We start from the raw sequence: 18513 nt of genomic DNA on the forward strand, positions 1-18513 counted from the left end.
TTCCTTCCATTTTTCCGAACAACAACACTATTAAATTTTCCTGTTATTGTCCAACCTACACGTGTGTCTCATAACACGCTGTAACTATCTACACACGTGGGAGAAAACCGGAGCACCCGGAGAAAACGCACGCGTGCGAGGGGGCACCGCTCTATCCCCGTACAGATGGAAGCAGATGCCGATTAATGCCTTTGTGCGGTGGTGAATTTGGTTCGATTGCTCCGATCGGGGAATTCATTCATTCATATTTCGCCACGTCATTTTCTTTGACCCCGTTCAATTTCACACTGCCACGTGTTGCCATGGCGATGGTGGAAATCCAACTACTTGTTTCCCGTTGCATCTTGCGCGCCATCGGCTCCGACGCTGAACTTTAGCCAGATTTGCGGCGCGGTGTCACCGGTGTTTGGCTTTATGCGGCCACAGATTTATTTGTTTGCCTATGCATGCATTCATTGCTTTCATAGCCCTGTGGAAGAGCCACCAACTGAATGTGTCGTAGGTGTTTAATTTGCCCCACGTCTCTTATTCTGGAAGCCGTCTTCTGATAACGGTTCACGGCACAGGCCATGTACACGCGCAGCGAGGTATGTGCTATTCACCTGCGTTGCGTTCTATATTGGGGGGGGGGGGTGGGATGGATACGGTGATGAAAATAAGGTTGTCTTTGTTTTTGTACAAATCACCTATACTCGAGCTTGCTCCAAAGCAATGGAGGCCAGCATGGCAATTTGTATTTGTGGTTTGTTTTTAATCATATATACACGTCTGGCATTTCAAAATATTTCTGCATGAAAATGCCCTTTAGTTCACGAAAATGAGAATTATTTAAATGAGAACGCACACCGCTGTACAGCCGTTCAGTTTGACTTTCATGCATTATGCAGGAACACCACTTGTTGTTAATGGCATTTTCACTGTCATTGCAACACCCAAAGAAACAGATTCATATTTTTATTCCATTTCAGATTCTCGTTTCAAACAGATTAAACCGGGTGGGAAATCCCCTTATCCCTGGTCAATCGTTAAGCCACACGCGATTGCGAGCAATATTGTGCCGCATCAACTTTGATATCAATTTGTGGATCTCAACGCTCTAACAAGGGTTAAACCAGGCGTGAGACCGAAAGCAGCGACACGGTGAATGAATGCACAGTCGCCCGTCCTGGGCTGAGATGCGACCTCGCACGCCAGCAAATGTGCCTCCTCCACAGCGAAGATTATTATCATTGGAATGCTCTCTGCTGCTCAGCGTTTTGCGAACAAAGTGATTTTCAATTTGCGTGCCTTAGCTGGTGGGCACGATGTCAGCCCGCGTAGAGCTTCTTCTGTTGAGGTCACGTTTTTTTTATGGTTGCCGCTCCCCCCCCCCACGTCCACGTGATCGCGACGTGCCGGTTTTAAAACGCGTGCGTCGGATCCTGCCGGCGGCCGCAACGGGTTAGCGCTGCGCTGCGCTACGAACCAAGGCGACCCAAGTTCGATTCCCGCTCACGGCCAACGCCATCAGTGACGATTATCTGAACCGGGACCCGGGTCTCCCACTAGGTCGATTCAGCCCGAAATGAGTACGTGGTGTGGTGTGTAAACATCAGCACTGGGGAGACAAAGGCGGCCGGGCGTGGTGCTGGCCACCCCGACCCCCTAGCGTGCCACACCGTCCTTCATAGGTGCTGGCTAACCGCACTTGCCCCAAAAGTCTGTGAAGGCTATAGGGGAATATTTGTCTTTGTTGATTTGTAACCATGGCATGTCTGGCTAGAGTAGAGGTCCCAAAAAATGACATTTGCTTGAAAAATGCTGCATAAACAGCTCCGGTGCTTAATCATGGCAAGAGCTATTTATTTTTTAAGTTCTCTTCTGCGTCTTTTCACTTTACTTTTAAAATAATCAATTGTATGACCGTGGTATAACCTATAAAAAAATTGCGATGTAATATAAAGCAACCGAACTAGGATCGCCCATAAAACATTTCCGTTAAAATGTTCTGTCTTCAAAATGCGGTCTTCTTTCTTACCTTTAATTTTTTTGCTATCCTTTTTTTATGAATTAGTTTCAAACGAGAGTGCATGGGAGTTCTCACTTCACACCCCCTCCTTGTCCACTCGTTCTTTCCTGCCTGCCTCTCCTCCCACAACTCCCCCTTACACCACCACCACTAGCGATGTTCAGCTCGGCCGTCCAACAACACCACCACCACCACCGCTGTACATCAACGAACGCTTGGAGCGAAACTTGAAAGTCAATAGCTGCATGAAGGGTGCTCCAAATGTCGTTGCACGGACCCTCTGCCCGATCAGCCGAACGCTAATGAGATGCCAGACGATTCTATAAAATGCAAACGACTCGCGAAAGATTAATTAGAGACAGTGTGTGCGCCACCTGTTCTCGCTTGGCAGGGCTGCCTGCCGCCTCTGCGAGAGTCTGAACACCTAAAGCCTCAAACGAACACGGAAAGCCGTGAGCGGCGTTACAGCTCTGACGCGGTTGAGCCGTTTCTGAGGCCCCAGCAATTCACCCTGCCCTGTAAGTTATCTTGGCTATGGCATTTCTATTCATGGTTCTTTCGGTAAAGTCACGGAGAAGGGAAACAATAAAATATATAAAAAATATAAAAGAATAAAATTCTCACGACGTTTCGACTGCAACACAAGCAATCATCATCAGGTGTGAAAACCACACCTGATGATGATGATTGTGGTTTTCACACCTGATGATGATTGCTTGTGTTGCAGTCGAAACGTCGTGAGAATTTTATTGTTTTATATTTTTATTATGTTATTGTTTCCCTTCTACGTGACTTTACCGAAAGAACCAAGAATATAAATCCCTGCAGTCACGAAAGCTTTAAATACAAATTTATGACATTTCTGTTTCCATGTCAAACAGCCTTCCGAGCAAAAATAAAAATTGCAGCCAGTTTTTTGCTTGTTTAAAGATGCATTTGTCTTTTTATTATTTCCGTTGCAAAAGTGAAATGTGACGACTGTGTACTTTCGCTAAAGGAAGGGGCAGGATACAATGTGACAGCCGTTAATCATTGTGATGAGCAGATGGGATAACGTACAGGTCGCTAATGATTGAATCATCCTTGAGGCTTGGGATTTAAAAGTTGAGTTATTTAATGGAGCAATGATGCCAGCATTTGTGTGACGAATGCAGGCGGTGGTGTCAATGAATGGAAACAAATTATTAACTTAGAAATCAATTACCTTACTTGGCAGAAGCCTTTGCGAATGGATCGGGCCTAAGGGAGGATGGTGACGTGTGTGTTCGGAGCCTTACCCCCATTGCAAATTATGTATTCGCAAGTGAACACCATAAGAAAAAAGATATATGCAATAGTATTCCTTTCACTCAATAAAACTCTGGAGGCCTCTGGAGAAGAATAAATGTACCTCGTAAAGCTGAGAATGGAAGGAGCGTGCTGAACGCGTACACTTCCTTCTTCACTTCTGCTGTGCCCCGTGACAGATTGAACGGGACACGTTACAGGCGGATACTTTGCGGGCAGCACAAGGGTAATGCCATGCCCGCAAATTCCGTGCTCCCCACCTTCACTAACCTGCGCTGACCAGCGTGGTGAAGTATAGTTAAATAACCGCCACGACCCGTTTGGCGCGGGGAGGCCCTTATCCAGCAGTGGATTGATAGCGGGCCGTAAATGTGTAGATTTAGTAAGACCCATCTGTGTGTCTCGCATACCACAATACATTGTTAAAGGCATTGGATTTGAACACGTGACTTTTGGTTAATAAAATTAAAATTTTGTATTCGCCCATAGTTTTGTCCATCATATGATGAGCATACTGTTCAAGGGCATGTTTCGGCGTGGGCAGGGCATTCATCCGGCAATATATTGATCACGGCCTCATGACAGTAATTGCACCGGAGAGGGCCCAACATTGCCACGGCTACGTTGTGCCATTTCTCGGGGGAGGTGCATGTGATGTTATCACTGGGAGATGGCATCAAAGCGTCTCCGGTGCCATCCCACGCTGGGCTGTGCGGACCGCGAATATCTGACGTTGCTCATATATTTCACACGGTTAGTGTTTCCTACACCTTTGAATTCAACAACAATGGACAAAGTTCCCACACAAAAGCGTCTTCGTACTTTAAAGTCGTGTGTCCTGGTAAAATAGTTGTTTTGAGACGAAGGTGGCGTCAAAGCCAGGTAAAGAGTGAACATAGTGCTGAGGAATATCCGAATTACGTACCGAAAGCTGTGTACATAATTGTAGATTTGAAGCTTTCGTGACTGTAAGGATCCATACTCTTTGGTTCTATTCGGTAAAGTCACGTAGGTACCTACGTGACGTAGGTACCTACCTACGTGACGTAGGTACCTACGTGACTTTACCGAATAGAACCAAAGAGTATACATAATTGTATACGGGTGGCAACCATTTTTTAAATATGAGCAGAACTATTTTTTGTATCTATCGGCATACAAAATCAACCAATATTTTAGTCCATCAGACTTAATGGATTTCTAGACTCGTATTACCAAGCAGCATTTGTTTAAGCAAACACGCTCGTTCGGTTTTCACCTTCTGGGTCTCATCAGCAGTTGGGCTCGCTTAAACAAATGTTGCTGAATTGCCGGCAAGAGCGCTCCACGTCAAATATGGGAACCCCCTTTGAATGCAAAAACATATAATAATAAATTTTCGTCACACATTTTCATCGTACAATCTTTCCATTAAACAGCTGTAATATATACAAAAAACAGACAAAGATCCCCCATATAACCTTAAGCATAATGTCGGGGCAAGTGCTGTTTGCGAGCACCAATCTAGGCGTAATATAATATAATACAACACACATATATACACATCATATGTGGGGAAAGGCTAAAGAGAAAGCCGAGCGATAGGAAAGGTTGCGATTTCAATCTTAGATTGTGCGCTTCGCCTCCGGGTCTTCCCTCGTCACTGTTTTCCATGATGAAATATTTTCACTGCCGTCTGCCTTGCCCCCGAGTGCGTGCGCCAAGCCGCGGCGTCGAGTTCGTTCCGTCTCGCGAGGCTCCATCCTGTGTGGCGGAGAGAAAGGGCCAAAGCACCAGCGTCCGCCCTCCGTGCTGCCGACTCAAGGCCACGCGGCGTAGGCGACTCCCCCCCCCATTCAGGAGCATTCGGGAACGGCGTGCAGATATTGGGGGGCCGAGTGATCGAATACCATCGGGATCCCCACCCCACGCGCCTATCCCTCGCCTCCATTCCACCCACCCCAAGCCCTTACCCCACAGGCTGTGTGCAGGAAGAACCCTCTGTGCATATGGCATTACGCTTGAACCCAAGCGTTTGTTAAGGGCATGCGGTAATCGAGCAATGCATTCGCTTCCCACGGATGGAAATGCGTGTGGAGTTGTAATCTAAAGCGATTTTTTTGGTGAAGAGCGCGGCGGGGGAAAAAAAGTATTTGCTACCCTTGACCTGGAGAATAAACGATGAGACGCGCGGGGGAGGCTGACGGCAATTTACTGATTGCTGTAAAGTTATGTTAATGCGATGTAATTCAGAGGCCCCCCCTTTCCCCTTGTCTCAAGCTATTAACGACGTATTTTTCTTTTGTGCCACGTTAACCAAGGGAAAGATTGCACCAACACTGCTGCTGTTCCTCCTCGCAATGCTGTTAAACTGTTAAATACTAACTACGTGGGGTGGGGCGATTTAAATTGGGGCATTCAATCCCTCAACTGCACGTAACAAGGCCACGGGTGCACAGACACGTGCACTGCTGTACTGGAAGCACATTCATACAAGGGAATCATTACGACTGTTAACGTTAACCTAAATTAACCTTCCCAGTAATGGCTAACGTCAGTGGCGAGTGATGACCGAACCCGTCCTGGGCTGCCCCTTCACCAACCCGCACTGAGGTGCGTGGTGAAGTATGGTCACATGACATCTATGACCACCGACACGGTGTGGGGAGGCCTTCATCCAGCAGTGGATTGACAGAGGGCTTTGTGTGCGTGTCCTGCTCACGGCCAACACCAGTGACAATTATCTGAACCGGTCCTGGGCTTCCCCTTGGTCCAATCAGCCTCAAATGAGTACCTGGTGGGGTGTGTAAACATCCCCACTGGGGAGACAAAGGCGGTCAGGCGTGGTATTGGCCACCCACCCCCTCGTGTGCCGTGCAGGCCTTTATAGGTGCTCGCTAACAGCACTTGCCACAACTGTCTGCTGAGGCTACACGGGGTATCTTGTCTTTGTGTAAATATAAAGGTTATGGCATTGCATATTCAAAATCTGTGAATATAACACTCAGTTTCAAATGCCCCAATTTAAAATCTGTCTTGCTCGTGCAAAATAGTGATACAGAAATAATACTGCATGTAACACACGTACCGTGAGCATCATCACATTTACATTCCAAAGCAGCTGTGTTTGTCACAATGCGATCTGCCTTGTTCATCATCCCCCCCCCACCCTGTTAATACTGTAAATGTTTCTATCGGGTAACTTATTATTATCAACATGTGTAAGACTTTTTGGCCAGCCCAGTGGCAAATAAAAACATGTTTTCCTAAGGCCTCTTTCCTCGGTTAACCATAAAATCCTATTGGGGTTGGCACAATATTTTCTGTGACTACAGTGGGCTCTGACTTCAATAGAGACCCCCCCCCCTCCCAAAAAAATAAGATACGCAAAATAGTCAAAATGATAAGTGACCGAAATTAATAATCTCATTCAGGTTCAGCAGAGCCCACACACAGCCACACACAAAGCCGTCAAAGTCCAGCGGCTTTGGAGCCTCATTCACCCTCCGCGTATCTCACGGGCGGCCCCGTCTCATTCCCCCAAGTCACTCATCACCCTCCACTTGCAGAAACGGCCGCCAAAAGGCTTTTGGAGGCCCCCCCTTTTTGTACCTCTCTGAGCCCCCCCCCCCCCGGATTTAAAGCCTGGGTCAGATTGCCACCGCCCCAGTCCTCTCGGTTATGGTCCTGCATGTCCATCAGTTACTCATGCTGTCACACCACCCCACTCTCAATTAGACAACTCACTCGGGCACCCCCCCCACCCACCCGAATGTTGTGTCACTCAAGAGATCCCTGTTTTTGATCTTCCACGAAGCTCATGGTCCACCCTAAACCGCATCCACTGCACAAGCCATGGCAATATGCGGAAACCTGATGCACAAATCGAGCATCAAAAACTCTCCAGTAGCAGTGTGCGACTGTGGTCATCCGGAACAGACGGTACAACACGTAACGGCGCAATACCCCGATCCACAAATACGAAGGAGACATCACGGCGATAAACTCCGCTGCTCCTGACGCGGTTGTCTGGCTTGATCGCCTGAATGTGACATTGTAGTTGTCGGTCTGCATCCGCATCAGCAGCCGTGCCAACGAAGGAGGACGACTCAGGAGTCCGCCCTCTGAACTGCGAACGATGCTAGCGCGATCGGGCACAGGACGCTGCTGGGGAGTTTTTTTTTTTTATGCAACGTGTTGCGACCGGTGGCCAAATTAAATAAAGTGAAAATGTTTCAACATTTCCATCCCACAGGCTGAGGAATGCACGGTTAATCGCGGAATATTTATCTGTGAAACATGCAAGAGACGAGAGATGGAGTTGCAGAGGAGATGTTGCGTAATTGCAAAGAATTTAAATTATTTGCACAAACAAACATTTCTGATAATTATCATAAGCAATGATGGAACCCTTTGGGATATCTTTCAGCACTAGCATGCATCACACACTTATCATTATCAATAGCCAAAATGTATCCACTGTTAAAAGAAGGCTGATCAAGCTCTCATCATCTCTCATGGTCCAGGTGGTCCATCATGGGTTTTTTTTTACCATACTTTGCCACACCGGTCAATGTGTGACTGAAGGGAGGGCCCAGGACAGTCTCAGATATCTCTCGACACTGATGTTAGCCGTGGCCAGGAATCTAACTCGGTTCAAATTGCAGTTCCTGAACCACGTCGCTATCACTGCTCATATACAGGACAGTATTCCACATGTACATCATCTTTCCAACAGTACCTGTACCCATTCAGACATATGTGTGACTACGCGCATACGCACGTGCATGTATATAACAAAAAAATCTTTATTGATACAGATTACAATAAAGTGCAGCAAATTTATGACTGATGTTTGTTTTATTCATTCGGGAAGACCGCCCTGAATAAAGGCAGCTGCGATTCATTGATTCCATGGCACGCACCCGGGACAGCCCGTGCCACTGCGTGCTGCCGCGCCAGTGATTTAGATGCTCACTGCGGGAGAGCTTTACTGATCAGGCAGGGAACGGGCAGCTCAGTAGAGTCGACCTCAACCCCGTACCACCGCTCCTCCATTCGCCCCCCCCCCCGCCGCACCGCCCCCCGCCCCCCGCCGGCAGCATCGGACCTCGGCGTGCAGGCGAGCGGGCAATATGGGATTTTCTTTGTTTTGCAGATAAAGTTCAGGGTGTGTTGCTGTGAAAAGGTTTTTTTTTGCGCTTCAGATCAACGTGGCCTCGGCGCGGTAATTGGAGCGAGCCTTGGCTCTGGCTTTGCTTAGTCGAGCCGAGCTACTGCCACAACAAGTCGGCGATAAGCACAGGGCTCGACTATCCGTCACGCGCTCGGCGCACTCTCCCCGGCACAAAATAAATGCCAAAACGAAGGAGCAATGAAAAATTCCAATGCGCTGCACATTCATCGGGTGCGCATAAATTGTCTCATTCCGTCCGTGCATGACGGAGGCAACGCTGCGATTTGTAGAGACGTAATCGGCGCGCTTAGGTTGCCGTTGTGCAACACACAACGAATGCACCTACGATTAGCACGGTTGGCTACGTACGGTGCGAAAGAAGTCCAACGTACCTACATTAATGCGAAGCGTGCGGCGAAGCATCGTCGACTGTGCGGTGCAACTGTGCGGGCGAGAGGGAGCGCGGGCGCCGGGCCATAGATGAGAGGGAGAGGAGAGATTTGACACGGAGCAGACCCCATTTCAATTCTTTGCAGCAGAGACCCCTTAGCCAACGACGGCATATCACCAGTTGGAAGCGTCAGATGAGATGAGCGTGCATCACGGTGCGCGTAACATCCGAAAACATCAAATGGCAAGGCAGCTGATGACCCCATTTTTTTTTGCTGCTGCTGCTGCGATGACTGTCCATTTTTTTGTTTGATTACATCCTCCTTGACCCTTTCAAAAGTAAACTATTCCCTAATAACGGATTACAAAACGGCTGACTGCCACAACACCGACATGATTTATGCATGCCTCGTTACATTAAAGCACGGCTCATAACGCTGGATAATCGTTTATTGCATGTTTTCCCCTTGCGTAGGCAAAATAACATCTTGGCAGTTGGTATAAATCTCTCGCAAGTAGCACACGTTGTTTAAAAGGAGATCATGTGTTTATGGGATGTGTCTGAATATTCACACGGTTTGGCAATTTTTGCCTAAATAAGTCACTTTCGATACAAACCCCCATCAAAATTATATATCATTAAATGATATATCATGTCTCTGTTTTCCATTTGGCACCTTAGCCAAGAAGAAGAAGACAAAATATCACGCAAGGTCTTTAGGCAATGTCATTTGGTGGGAGAAAGATGTTCAATGGAGGTACAGAGCAGCTTTAAAACGCTTTTAACAGCATGGGCTTGCTTTGTTTTGCGACTCCGGATTCTGCCTGCATGTGCCTACATTTTTCAGATAAACATTTTTTTTGGGGGGGGGGGATTTTTAAGGCCTATTTCATATCTATTCTAGATTTGAAGTTTTCGTGACTGCAAGGATCCATACTCTTTGGTTATTTCGGTAAAGTCACGTAGGTAAAACATAAAATTAAAATAAGAGATAAAAATAAAAATAAAAAATAAATAAAAGTACATTAAATCACGACGTTTCGATTGCAACACAAGCAATCATCATCAGGTGTGAAAATCACGGCGAGAAAATACATTTTAATTTAATTTAATTTTTTACCTACGTGACTTTACCGAAAGAACCAAAGACTCTTTCATATCCCTTTGTGATTTTCTGATCGTTCTATCATTTAAAACATCTTCCCGGTCACAACAAGAGTTACATCACCCAAAAGGCCACGTTATTTCACTTCGGGTGGTCATGTTTTTGGGCTAATCCGGGACCGACACGGATCTTTCCGAGATTCCGTGCCGAGGTTCGGTTTCCGGATTTTCCGGATTCATTCGAAAGTCGGGAACGGAACCCTCGCCGCCCACGTACGAGGCAGTGATGGCACAGTCGTTAGCGTGCCGCGCGACAAACCCGGAGACCTAACCATCAACGGCGAGTGAGATGTCAGAACCGGTCCGAGGACTTCCCTACGTTGACTCGAAACATCGGCAAGGGCCACGCTCGTCACACCATCCTCTTCGCGGTGCACCGTGCAGATCTTGACCCATGCTCACTAATAGCACTCGCCCCCTCGTGACCTATGAAAGGCTACACCAGGTGTGCCGTTGTATTTTGTGAGCGCCTGTGTGTTTATCTCCTCATAGGTTCAGGGGGCCAGGCTCAAGGGCTGGAAGGATGTGACGTCTCTGTTCTCGGCAAAGCACAGTGACCACGAGAGGCTGACCGAGACTCACTCACCTTTACTTGAGCGGTGAGTTCTGCGTCATTGTCGGCATCACGGTGAATCGGGCTGCAATGGAACTATCACCCCCGCTGTCGCGTTGCTACCGTAGGAGTGGCGGTGATTACGCCGGTGATGATGATGATGTTGTTGATGATTGCCCTGGGGAGATAACTCCGTCATCGTGACAGTGTCAGGCCAGGTGGCTACGGCGGCAGAGGGAGAGGCTTGCAATCGAAGGGTTGCAACTTTAATTCCCGGCTGTGAGGGTTGACTCGGCTCATCATCCCTCTGGGGATCGAACATATGAGTATCACTTCGTGGGGAAGTCAACAGTGGCAGTCCTATCAAATAGACTCTCCCCTGCCCTAGGAACGTGGAATTGTCACTCCTGTCTCAAGGCTGTAAAGAGGAGACGGAACACTGCCCTGGGTGCTCATGTGAGCAAGAAGATGAACTTACGACCAAAATTTCGATTTAAAGCTTTCGTGACTGCAAGGATTCATCTTCTTTGGTTCTTTCGGTAAAGTCACCAGGTAGAATGAAAATAAAACAATAAAACAAAATAAGACGACAAAATCCTCACGACGTTTCGGCCACAACACAAGTAGCCTTCTTCAGGTGAAGGAACAGAACTGTCGGGATGACGGTGATGATGATGATGTTGTTGTTGAAGAAGGCTACTTGTGTTGTGGCCGAAACGTCGTGAGAATTTTATTGTCTTATTTTGTTTTATTGTTTTATTCTCATTCTACGTGGTGACTTTACCCAAAGAACCAAGAAGGTGAACTTATGACCAATAAAGGATAATCTCAATTTATTCAATTTAACATAAACCCATGACAAATATTTTTTCTACAAAACTATTCCGATATATTCATACATAATCCACACACACACGTATCTAATTAATATTCAATTAAAACTGTATCTGAAAAAAAATACTAAATGAAAATCGTATGCAGTACTCGGGAGAGCGGAAGACGCCAGCCCACCGAACACTCCGATGCAAATGCCTTCTCGTTTCTGGGTTCGTGCCGTCACGGCACGAACCTCATTACGCTGAGCCTCAAAGCTCTCCTGGTCCCCCCTGCGTCCTCCACTCGGCACCGTCCAAGGCTGCTGCTGCTGCTGGAGGCTGCACCTTTGAAGTCGATGGGGAAAATGAGGTGGGCAGAATGAACAGATGGTCTATGTTGGAGAGGCAAGGGTGAGGGCCCCATTTCAAACACCGTGGGTTGTTCATTTGGTACAATGCGTATCATTTTTTAAAAGAGCAATTTTTAAAAAGTGTTTTCTGCTCGTTTTCAACACCAGTTTGGAGGCAGGCGTTTCTACAAATCGGATTTCTGTCTCATAATGCTGGTTGCAACTAGAAGTGAAACGTTGTACCACCCAATTGTTAAATGTGTGTGGACGATGCTCCAACGAAGCGGTGGTGCTGTTGAAGAAGGAACAAATTGGCCACGTTTGTTCACGGGACAATTTGATTATAGTTGGCCCTGTCGGGTGGAGGAGGGTGTAAGACACAACGCATTTTACATACGCGATCTGACCCAAAACTCAATTATGACTCATAATATTGGTCGCGAAAGCCTATGCGTGAAATTAACCAAGTTAGTAATTTAAAAAAATGTTTTTAATGAATTGGGAAACATTGCTAGCAATGATGCTCCCTCCTGCCGAACATTGATGATCACTGGGGAGCGGAAGTGCAGCGGTTAGCGCGCTACGCTACGAACCCGGTGACCCGAGTTCGATTCTCACTCACAGCCAACACCAGTGGAGGTTATCTGATTCGGTCCTAGGCCTCCATTAGGTCGACTCAGCATCACCTGAGTACCCCGTGCCAAATGTAAACATCGCCACTAGGGGAGACAAAAGCGGTCGGGCGCGGTGCTGGTCACCCATCCCCTCGTGTGCCATGACGGCCTTCATAGGTGATGGCTAACAGCACTTGCCCCAACAGTCTGTTGAGGCTATACTGAGGATCTTTGTGTCTGGTGACCAGGAAATGGCAGTGCTGAGTGTCTCTCCCTCGTATACAACGAGGGAAAAAAAGTATTTGATCCCCTGCTGATTTTGTACGTTTGCCCACTGACAAAGAAATGATCAGTCTATAATTTTAATGGTAGGTTTATTTGAACAGTGAGAGACAGAATAACAACAAAAAAATCCAGAAAAACGCATGTCAAAAATGTTATCAATTGATTTGCATTTTAATGAGGGAAATAAGTATTTGACCCCTCTGCAAAACATGACTTAGTACTTGATGGCAAAACCCTTGTTGGCAATCACAGAGGTCAGACGTTTCTTGTAGTTGGCCACCAGGTTTGCACACATCTCAGGAGGGATTTTGTCCCACTCCTCTTTGCAGATCTTCTCCAAGTCATTAAGATTTCGAGGCTGACGTTTGGCAACTCGAACCTTCAGCTCCCTCCACAGATTTTCTATGGGATTAAGGTCTGGTGACTGGCTAGGCCACTCCAGGACCTTAATGTGCTTCTTCTTTGGCCACTCTTTTGTTGCCTTGGCCGTGTGTTTTGGGTCATTGTCATGCTAGAATACCCATCCACGACCCATTTTCAATGCCCTGGCTGAGGGAAGGAGGTTCTCACCCAAGATTTGACGGTACATGGCCCCGTCCATCGTCCCTTTGATGCGGTGAAGTTGTCCTGTTCCCTTAGCAGAAAAACACCCCTAAAGCATAATGTTTCCACCTCCATGTTTGACGGTGGGGATGGTGTTCTTGGGGTCATAGGCAGCATTCCTCCTCCTCCAAACACGGCGAGTTGAGTTGATGCCAAAGAGCTCCATTTTGGTCTCATCTGACCACAACATTTTCACCCAGTTGTCCTCTGAATCATTCAGATGGTCATTGGCAAACTTCAGACAGGCATGTATATGTGCTTTCTTGAGCAGGGGGACCTTGCGGGCGCTGCAGGATTTCAGTCCTTCACGGCGTAGTGTGTTACCAATTGTTTTCTTGGTGACTATAGTCCCAGCTGCCTTGATATCATTGACAAGATCCTCCCGTGTAGTTCTGGGCTGATTCCTCACCGTTCTCATGATCATTGCAACTCTATGAGGTGAGATCTTGCATGGAGCCCCAGGCCGAGGGAGATTGACAGTTCTTTTGTGTTTTTTCCATTTGTGAATAATCGCACCAACTGTTGTCACCTTCTCACAAAGCTGCTTGGCAATGGTCTTGTAGCCCATTCCAGCCTTGTGTAGGTCTACAATCTTGTCCCTAATATCCTTGGAGAGCTCTTTGGTCTTGGCCATGGTGGAGAGTTTGGAATCTGATTGATTGATTGCTTCTGTAGACAGGTGTCTATTATACAGGTAACAAGCTGAGATTAAGAGCACTCCCTTTAAGAGTGTGCTCCTAATCTCAGCTCGTTACCTGTATGAAAGACACCTTGGAGCCAGAAATCTTTCTGATTGAGAGGGGGTCAAATACTTATTTCCCTCATTAAAATGCAAATCAATTTATAAAATTTTTGACATGCGTTTTTCTGGATTTTGTTGTTATTATTCTGTCTCTCACTGTTCAAATAAACCTACCATTAAAATTATAGACCGATCATTTCTTTGTCAGTGGCAAACGTACAAAATCAGCAGGGGATCAAATACTTTTTTCCCTCACTGTAGAGTGAGGTGGATTTCCTCCGGAGCCACCCCGGTTTGCTCCCACACGAATCCAAACACTCAAATAGAACTGACCAAACATCCCAATGGCTGGATTCTGCTGAAAAGGAAAATCGTGGGAGTCTCAGAAGGGGGCTTTCTCGAGTAAATAAATGGCATCATTTTTTATTTAGTTATCCTCAGGAACTGTCACAGTGATCAGTTCTAGAGGCGGCCAGCTACACCATCCAGTCTACGAAACTCTCCTACCCGGGGCCTCCGCTCAGCGCATCCTCAACCCAACCACCTCCCCACCACCTTCATCCCACAGGACTCCCTTTGAACAATTTCATTGATTGTCTTTTCCAATTAGTACATAGAGTACTTGTCTAATTATCCTTTATAAGATTCATGTAATTACATGCCAACGTTCCGAGAATTGCCATCGTTATTGTGGTGTTTGTTTACTTAGGTTTACTACGAAAATAATTAAAGAAGGGGAGTTTTTTTAATCATCGTGAGCCATGATCTATCCACCACTGGGTGAAGGCCTTCCCAAAGAGCCACCATCACTCATGATCTCGTAAAGCAACAATCCATCTAGTCCCTGCATTGCTCCGTCTCCATGTCGAACGTCCACTAGAGCACGTTCCCTACTTTGGTTGCAACTCCCTAGTTAAGTTTAAGTTTTGCAAGCATTTTTTTTCATCATTAAATAACCCAGAAATAGTGGGAATTCAAAATGAAGGGCAAAAACAACATATAACGTATATCAAGCGTGGGCGTAATCAGCCTCAACATTAGTGAAGGAATTAGGGCATCTGAGCTCGCTGCCCTACAGCGGTAGCGGTAATAATCGGGAGCAGTGTATATGTCTGTACGTTGAAATTATTTCGCACCGTACGTAGCCAAACGCGCTAATCGGAGGTGCGGGGGAAGGACAACAGACTTAACACAAAGAGGAGTTATAAAGAAAAACTAATTTTCAATCTAGATGATGATTTAAAAGTGCATCGCTCCAGCGGCTTCCTAATATCGGAAGGAAGAACGTTCCAGACGGCCGCGGAAGCGCACCTGAAAGCTCGCGATGCGGTGACCGCCGTCTTTGATTGATGGCGCCGCTGCTGCGAGGATGACCGGAGTTCGTGTGATTATGATGGTTTATAAAAGTGGGGGGGGGGGGGGGGGGGTGAGGGGCCGTCATTTGCCATCATCCCTTTTCGTGACCTAGTCTGTTCACAGACCCACTTCACTTTTCCAAAGAGACCAATTATGCCTCCAAAGTGCATATGTTCTCCGGTCCGTTTAACACGTAGTAGGCTTTCAAAGGCAATATTATCCATAAGAGACACTTTTGGGTGTTCCACTTCTTGTTTCTCAGTTTCATTCCCAGCACACACCACCCCCTCTGTACGCTTCTTCGTAAAATTTCTCAGCGTTATTCGCAACATTTTACGAAACCTGCGCTAGGATTGCCGACGTGACAATCCAGCCCCCTCGCAAAACCAACTTCTACGCGGTGCATATTTCCCTTGCTCTGCCGCTACATCCCTTCGCTGCCTTTCAAGAACCTTTGCCACGAGTTGTTCAGGGACCGATTTTTTTTTTCTTCACACGGACCATTATCCAACGTTCCGTCCACGGGACACGGTGTCGCGTCGTCAGCCTCGCCTGGCGTGCGAGGCTGCGGGATTAAAGTCGGCAATGAATGGCGAAAAATGGCAAGATTGCGAAATCTTGCTGAGCATGCTCTTTCATGTGCAAAAATACATCTGGGCTGCAAAGCGTCTCGCGTGTGTGCGGTACAACAAACGGCCACATTTTCGTGTTTATTTTCAAATTATGGGGCCTCTTTTTGCTTGCTGAAAGGGTTCGAGCTTGTTGGAACGAGCTTGTTGTTAGAGGGGGGGGAGGGTGGGGGGAGACAGTGGTAGGAGAGGGGGGCAGAATACAAAAACCTTTGAAAGCTATTTCAGCTTTCTGCAACTCTGAAAAATGTGAATATTGTTTGGTCCTGTGATGTAGAGAACATTCAATACCAATTTTCGTCTAGCAAAGCCACGGGTCTGCAACCTCAACGGGGGTTATACATGGAGCTGCTGTGTGTGTGTGTATTGTGAAATCGGAACTGTGTTGGTAGCGCGTAGCCAAAAAACGGGATTCGGTCCGATATATTGACAATGCATAAATTATTGTCATTGGATTTGCCTTCGTTGATGTTAAATACTTTAGACTGATAAAGCTGGGTCAGTATAGCTCACTGTCTCTTTCTTCACTTCTACATTAACGCGTCTTTTTTTTTCCTGACCGGTCAGCTGAGCAGCGAATTGACGACACGTGCGCGTGAGCGGTTTACAAAACGTCAGCCCGGGGCAGGAATCTCCCGGCATCACCATCCCCTTAAACAAACACTTGGCTTAGTGGAATTTTTTTTTCTTCCCCATTCACCACAGCCACGTTTGTCGTTGCTCGCATTGTCACCATCGGCCTTGATTAATCGACTGCTGGATGATGGCCTCTCGAAGCAGTCGCTATCACAAACGGTCCCGCCGTTCAACAATCGCGCCTCCGTGCCCGCCATGGTATTCAGTATTATTAGGACTGATTGGGATTTTTTTATAACGGCGGGAATGTTACCTCTCGAGCGACTAAACCTCATTAGTTGAATCCAAACTGGAGAATGAAGATTTATGCACTTCTTCCCACCTCTGACGGAGCTTACTCACCTTTCTGTGCAATACGCGCCAACTTAAGGCCTCCAGACTTCGGCCACTAATACATGCGCCGATTGTTTCGGATGCTCCCTGTTCACTCCCCATTCTCTATTTCCCCTTCGCCGCATCGTATCCCAATCGATCTGTCGCTCTGTCGGCATCGCGTCACAAGATCGAAGACGCAGACCACTCCGGACTCTGCTACTGGCAGCGCGTCAAATACAGACTCACAGCAGCGGCTTTTGGCTGCCCATCGAAGAAAGGCGGTCACTGCATAGCGCGCTTTAAGATGCACTCATGTTTCCGTCTGGAATCATCTTTCTTCCGATATTAGGGAGCCACTCGGGGCTGTGCGCTTTTAAATCACCTGGAGTGAAAACTCATTTCTTTATAACTGCTTGTGTTCGGTTTGTTGTCCTTCCCCCGCACCTCCGATTGGAACGGTAGGCTACGCGCGATGCGAAAATAAGTTCTGCATGCATACATACATACCTTGTGTCAGCAGAAAATAGTCCGGGAAATGTTGTGCAGCAAAGCGTCTTCTGAAGTCACTTCAATAGGCCACCCACCCACCCTAAGGGCGCAACTTTCACATTCCCTGAAAAATGTTGTTCTTCGCTTATCAACTGAAACCAAAATGTTTATTAAGCCTCCGAAGTTGAAACGCTCCCAAATTAAGTGACAAAGCAAAATGTAACGTCTTTTTTGTTGTTGTTGTTAAACACTCCTTGATGATGACCGGGCCGAGACCATCAACTCGACCCCATGCTGGAGATGCAACCCCTTGATCAGATGCCGCCGGCCAGATGCAAAACCGAGGATGCCAGCGGTGGCGGCTCAAAGCTCTAGACTCTTGTGAGCCACCCGGCTTCATGTCCGCTCTCAGTGTTCCAGCGGGGGGGAGTGGGGGGGGGAAAGATTTCCCCCGTACAAGTTACACGTTTGTCACGTGATTAAAAAAAATGCAGCTTTGCCAGCGTAATTGAATCTATATTTCGCAAAGGCGCTCCGGCGTCATTGACTCATTCAGCCGGATGGAACTGAGGGCGGTGGTACCGTTTTCTCCGGATTATAAGACGCACAATTACCCCACCACCAACCCGCTGTTATTTTTAAAGCAAACGCTTGGGGTGCGTCTCATAATCCGGTCGCTGTATGCGTGCGTGATTGTTGGTCCATCCACACCCCCCCCACTCCCCTCCTCGTGTACCACAGTACCGGCCTTCAATGCCCCAACAGTCTGTTACAGCTATTACGTGGGATATTTGTCTTTGTGACCAGGTGTGTATGACGTTCTAGACACCGGGCACAAGTTTGGGGAAGGGGGGGGGTGGGGAGAGTGCGGGGTGCGTCTTACTTTCCGGGACGTCTCGTAATCTGCAGGATAAGGGTGCACATGCTTAGTGGTACATTACATACCCACGGTCTCTGTTTGGCAACAGTAGCTGCATATGTTATAAAGGCTTTGCCGCCACGCGCTTTGGTTGTGTGAAACCCCACATCTCGATTGAGAATTAAGTTCTTCAGAACTGCATTTTAATTATTGCGTTTAGTTAGATGTCCCCCCACCTCGCACCTCCGATTAGTCACGGTTG

General features: G+C 47.2%; 1 protein-coding gene across 3 annotated transcripts in view; it reads left to right on the forward strand.

Annotated features, from left to right (window-relative positions):
• LOC116957582 (uncharacterized) overlaps positions 1 to 18513 on the forward strand; it is a 45703-nt gene that overhangs the window by 15359 nt on the left and 11831 nt on the right. For all 3 annotated transcript variants that reach the window (XM_032979823.2, XM_032979830.2, XM_076053174.1), the window contains one exon: positions 10498 to 10604. In XM_032979823.2, coding sequence (XP_032835714.1) covers positions 10498 to 10604 — 107 coding nt within the window. The remainder of the gene's footprint in view (positions 1 to 10497; positions 10605 to 18513) is intronic.

Source organism: Petromyzon marinus, chromosome 3, assembly GCF_048934315.1.
Source record: "Petromyzon marinus isolate PM22_M1 ecotype Great Lakes invasive population chromosome 3, UKy_Petmar_22M1.pri1.0, whole genome shotgun sequence".
Classification (NCBI taxonomy): domain Eukaryota; kingdom Metazoa; phylum Chordata; class Hyperoartia; order Petromyzontiformes; family Petromyzontidae; genus Petromyzon; species Petromyzon marinus.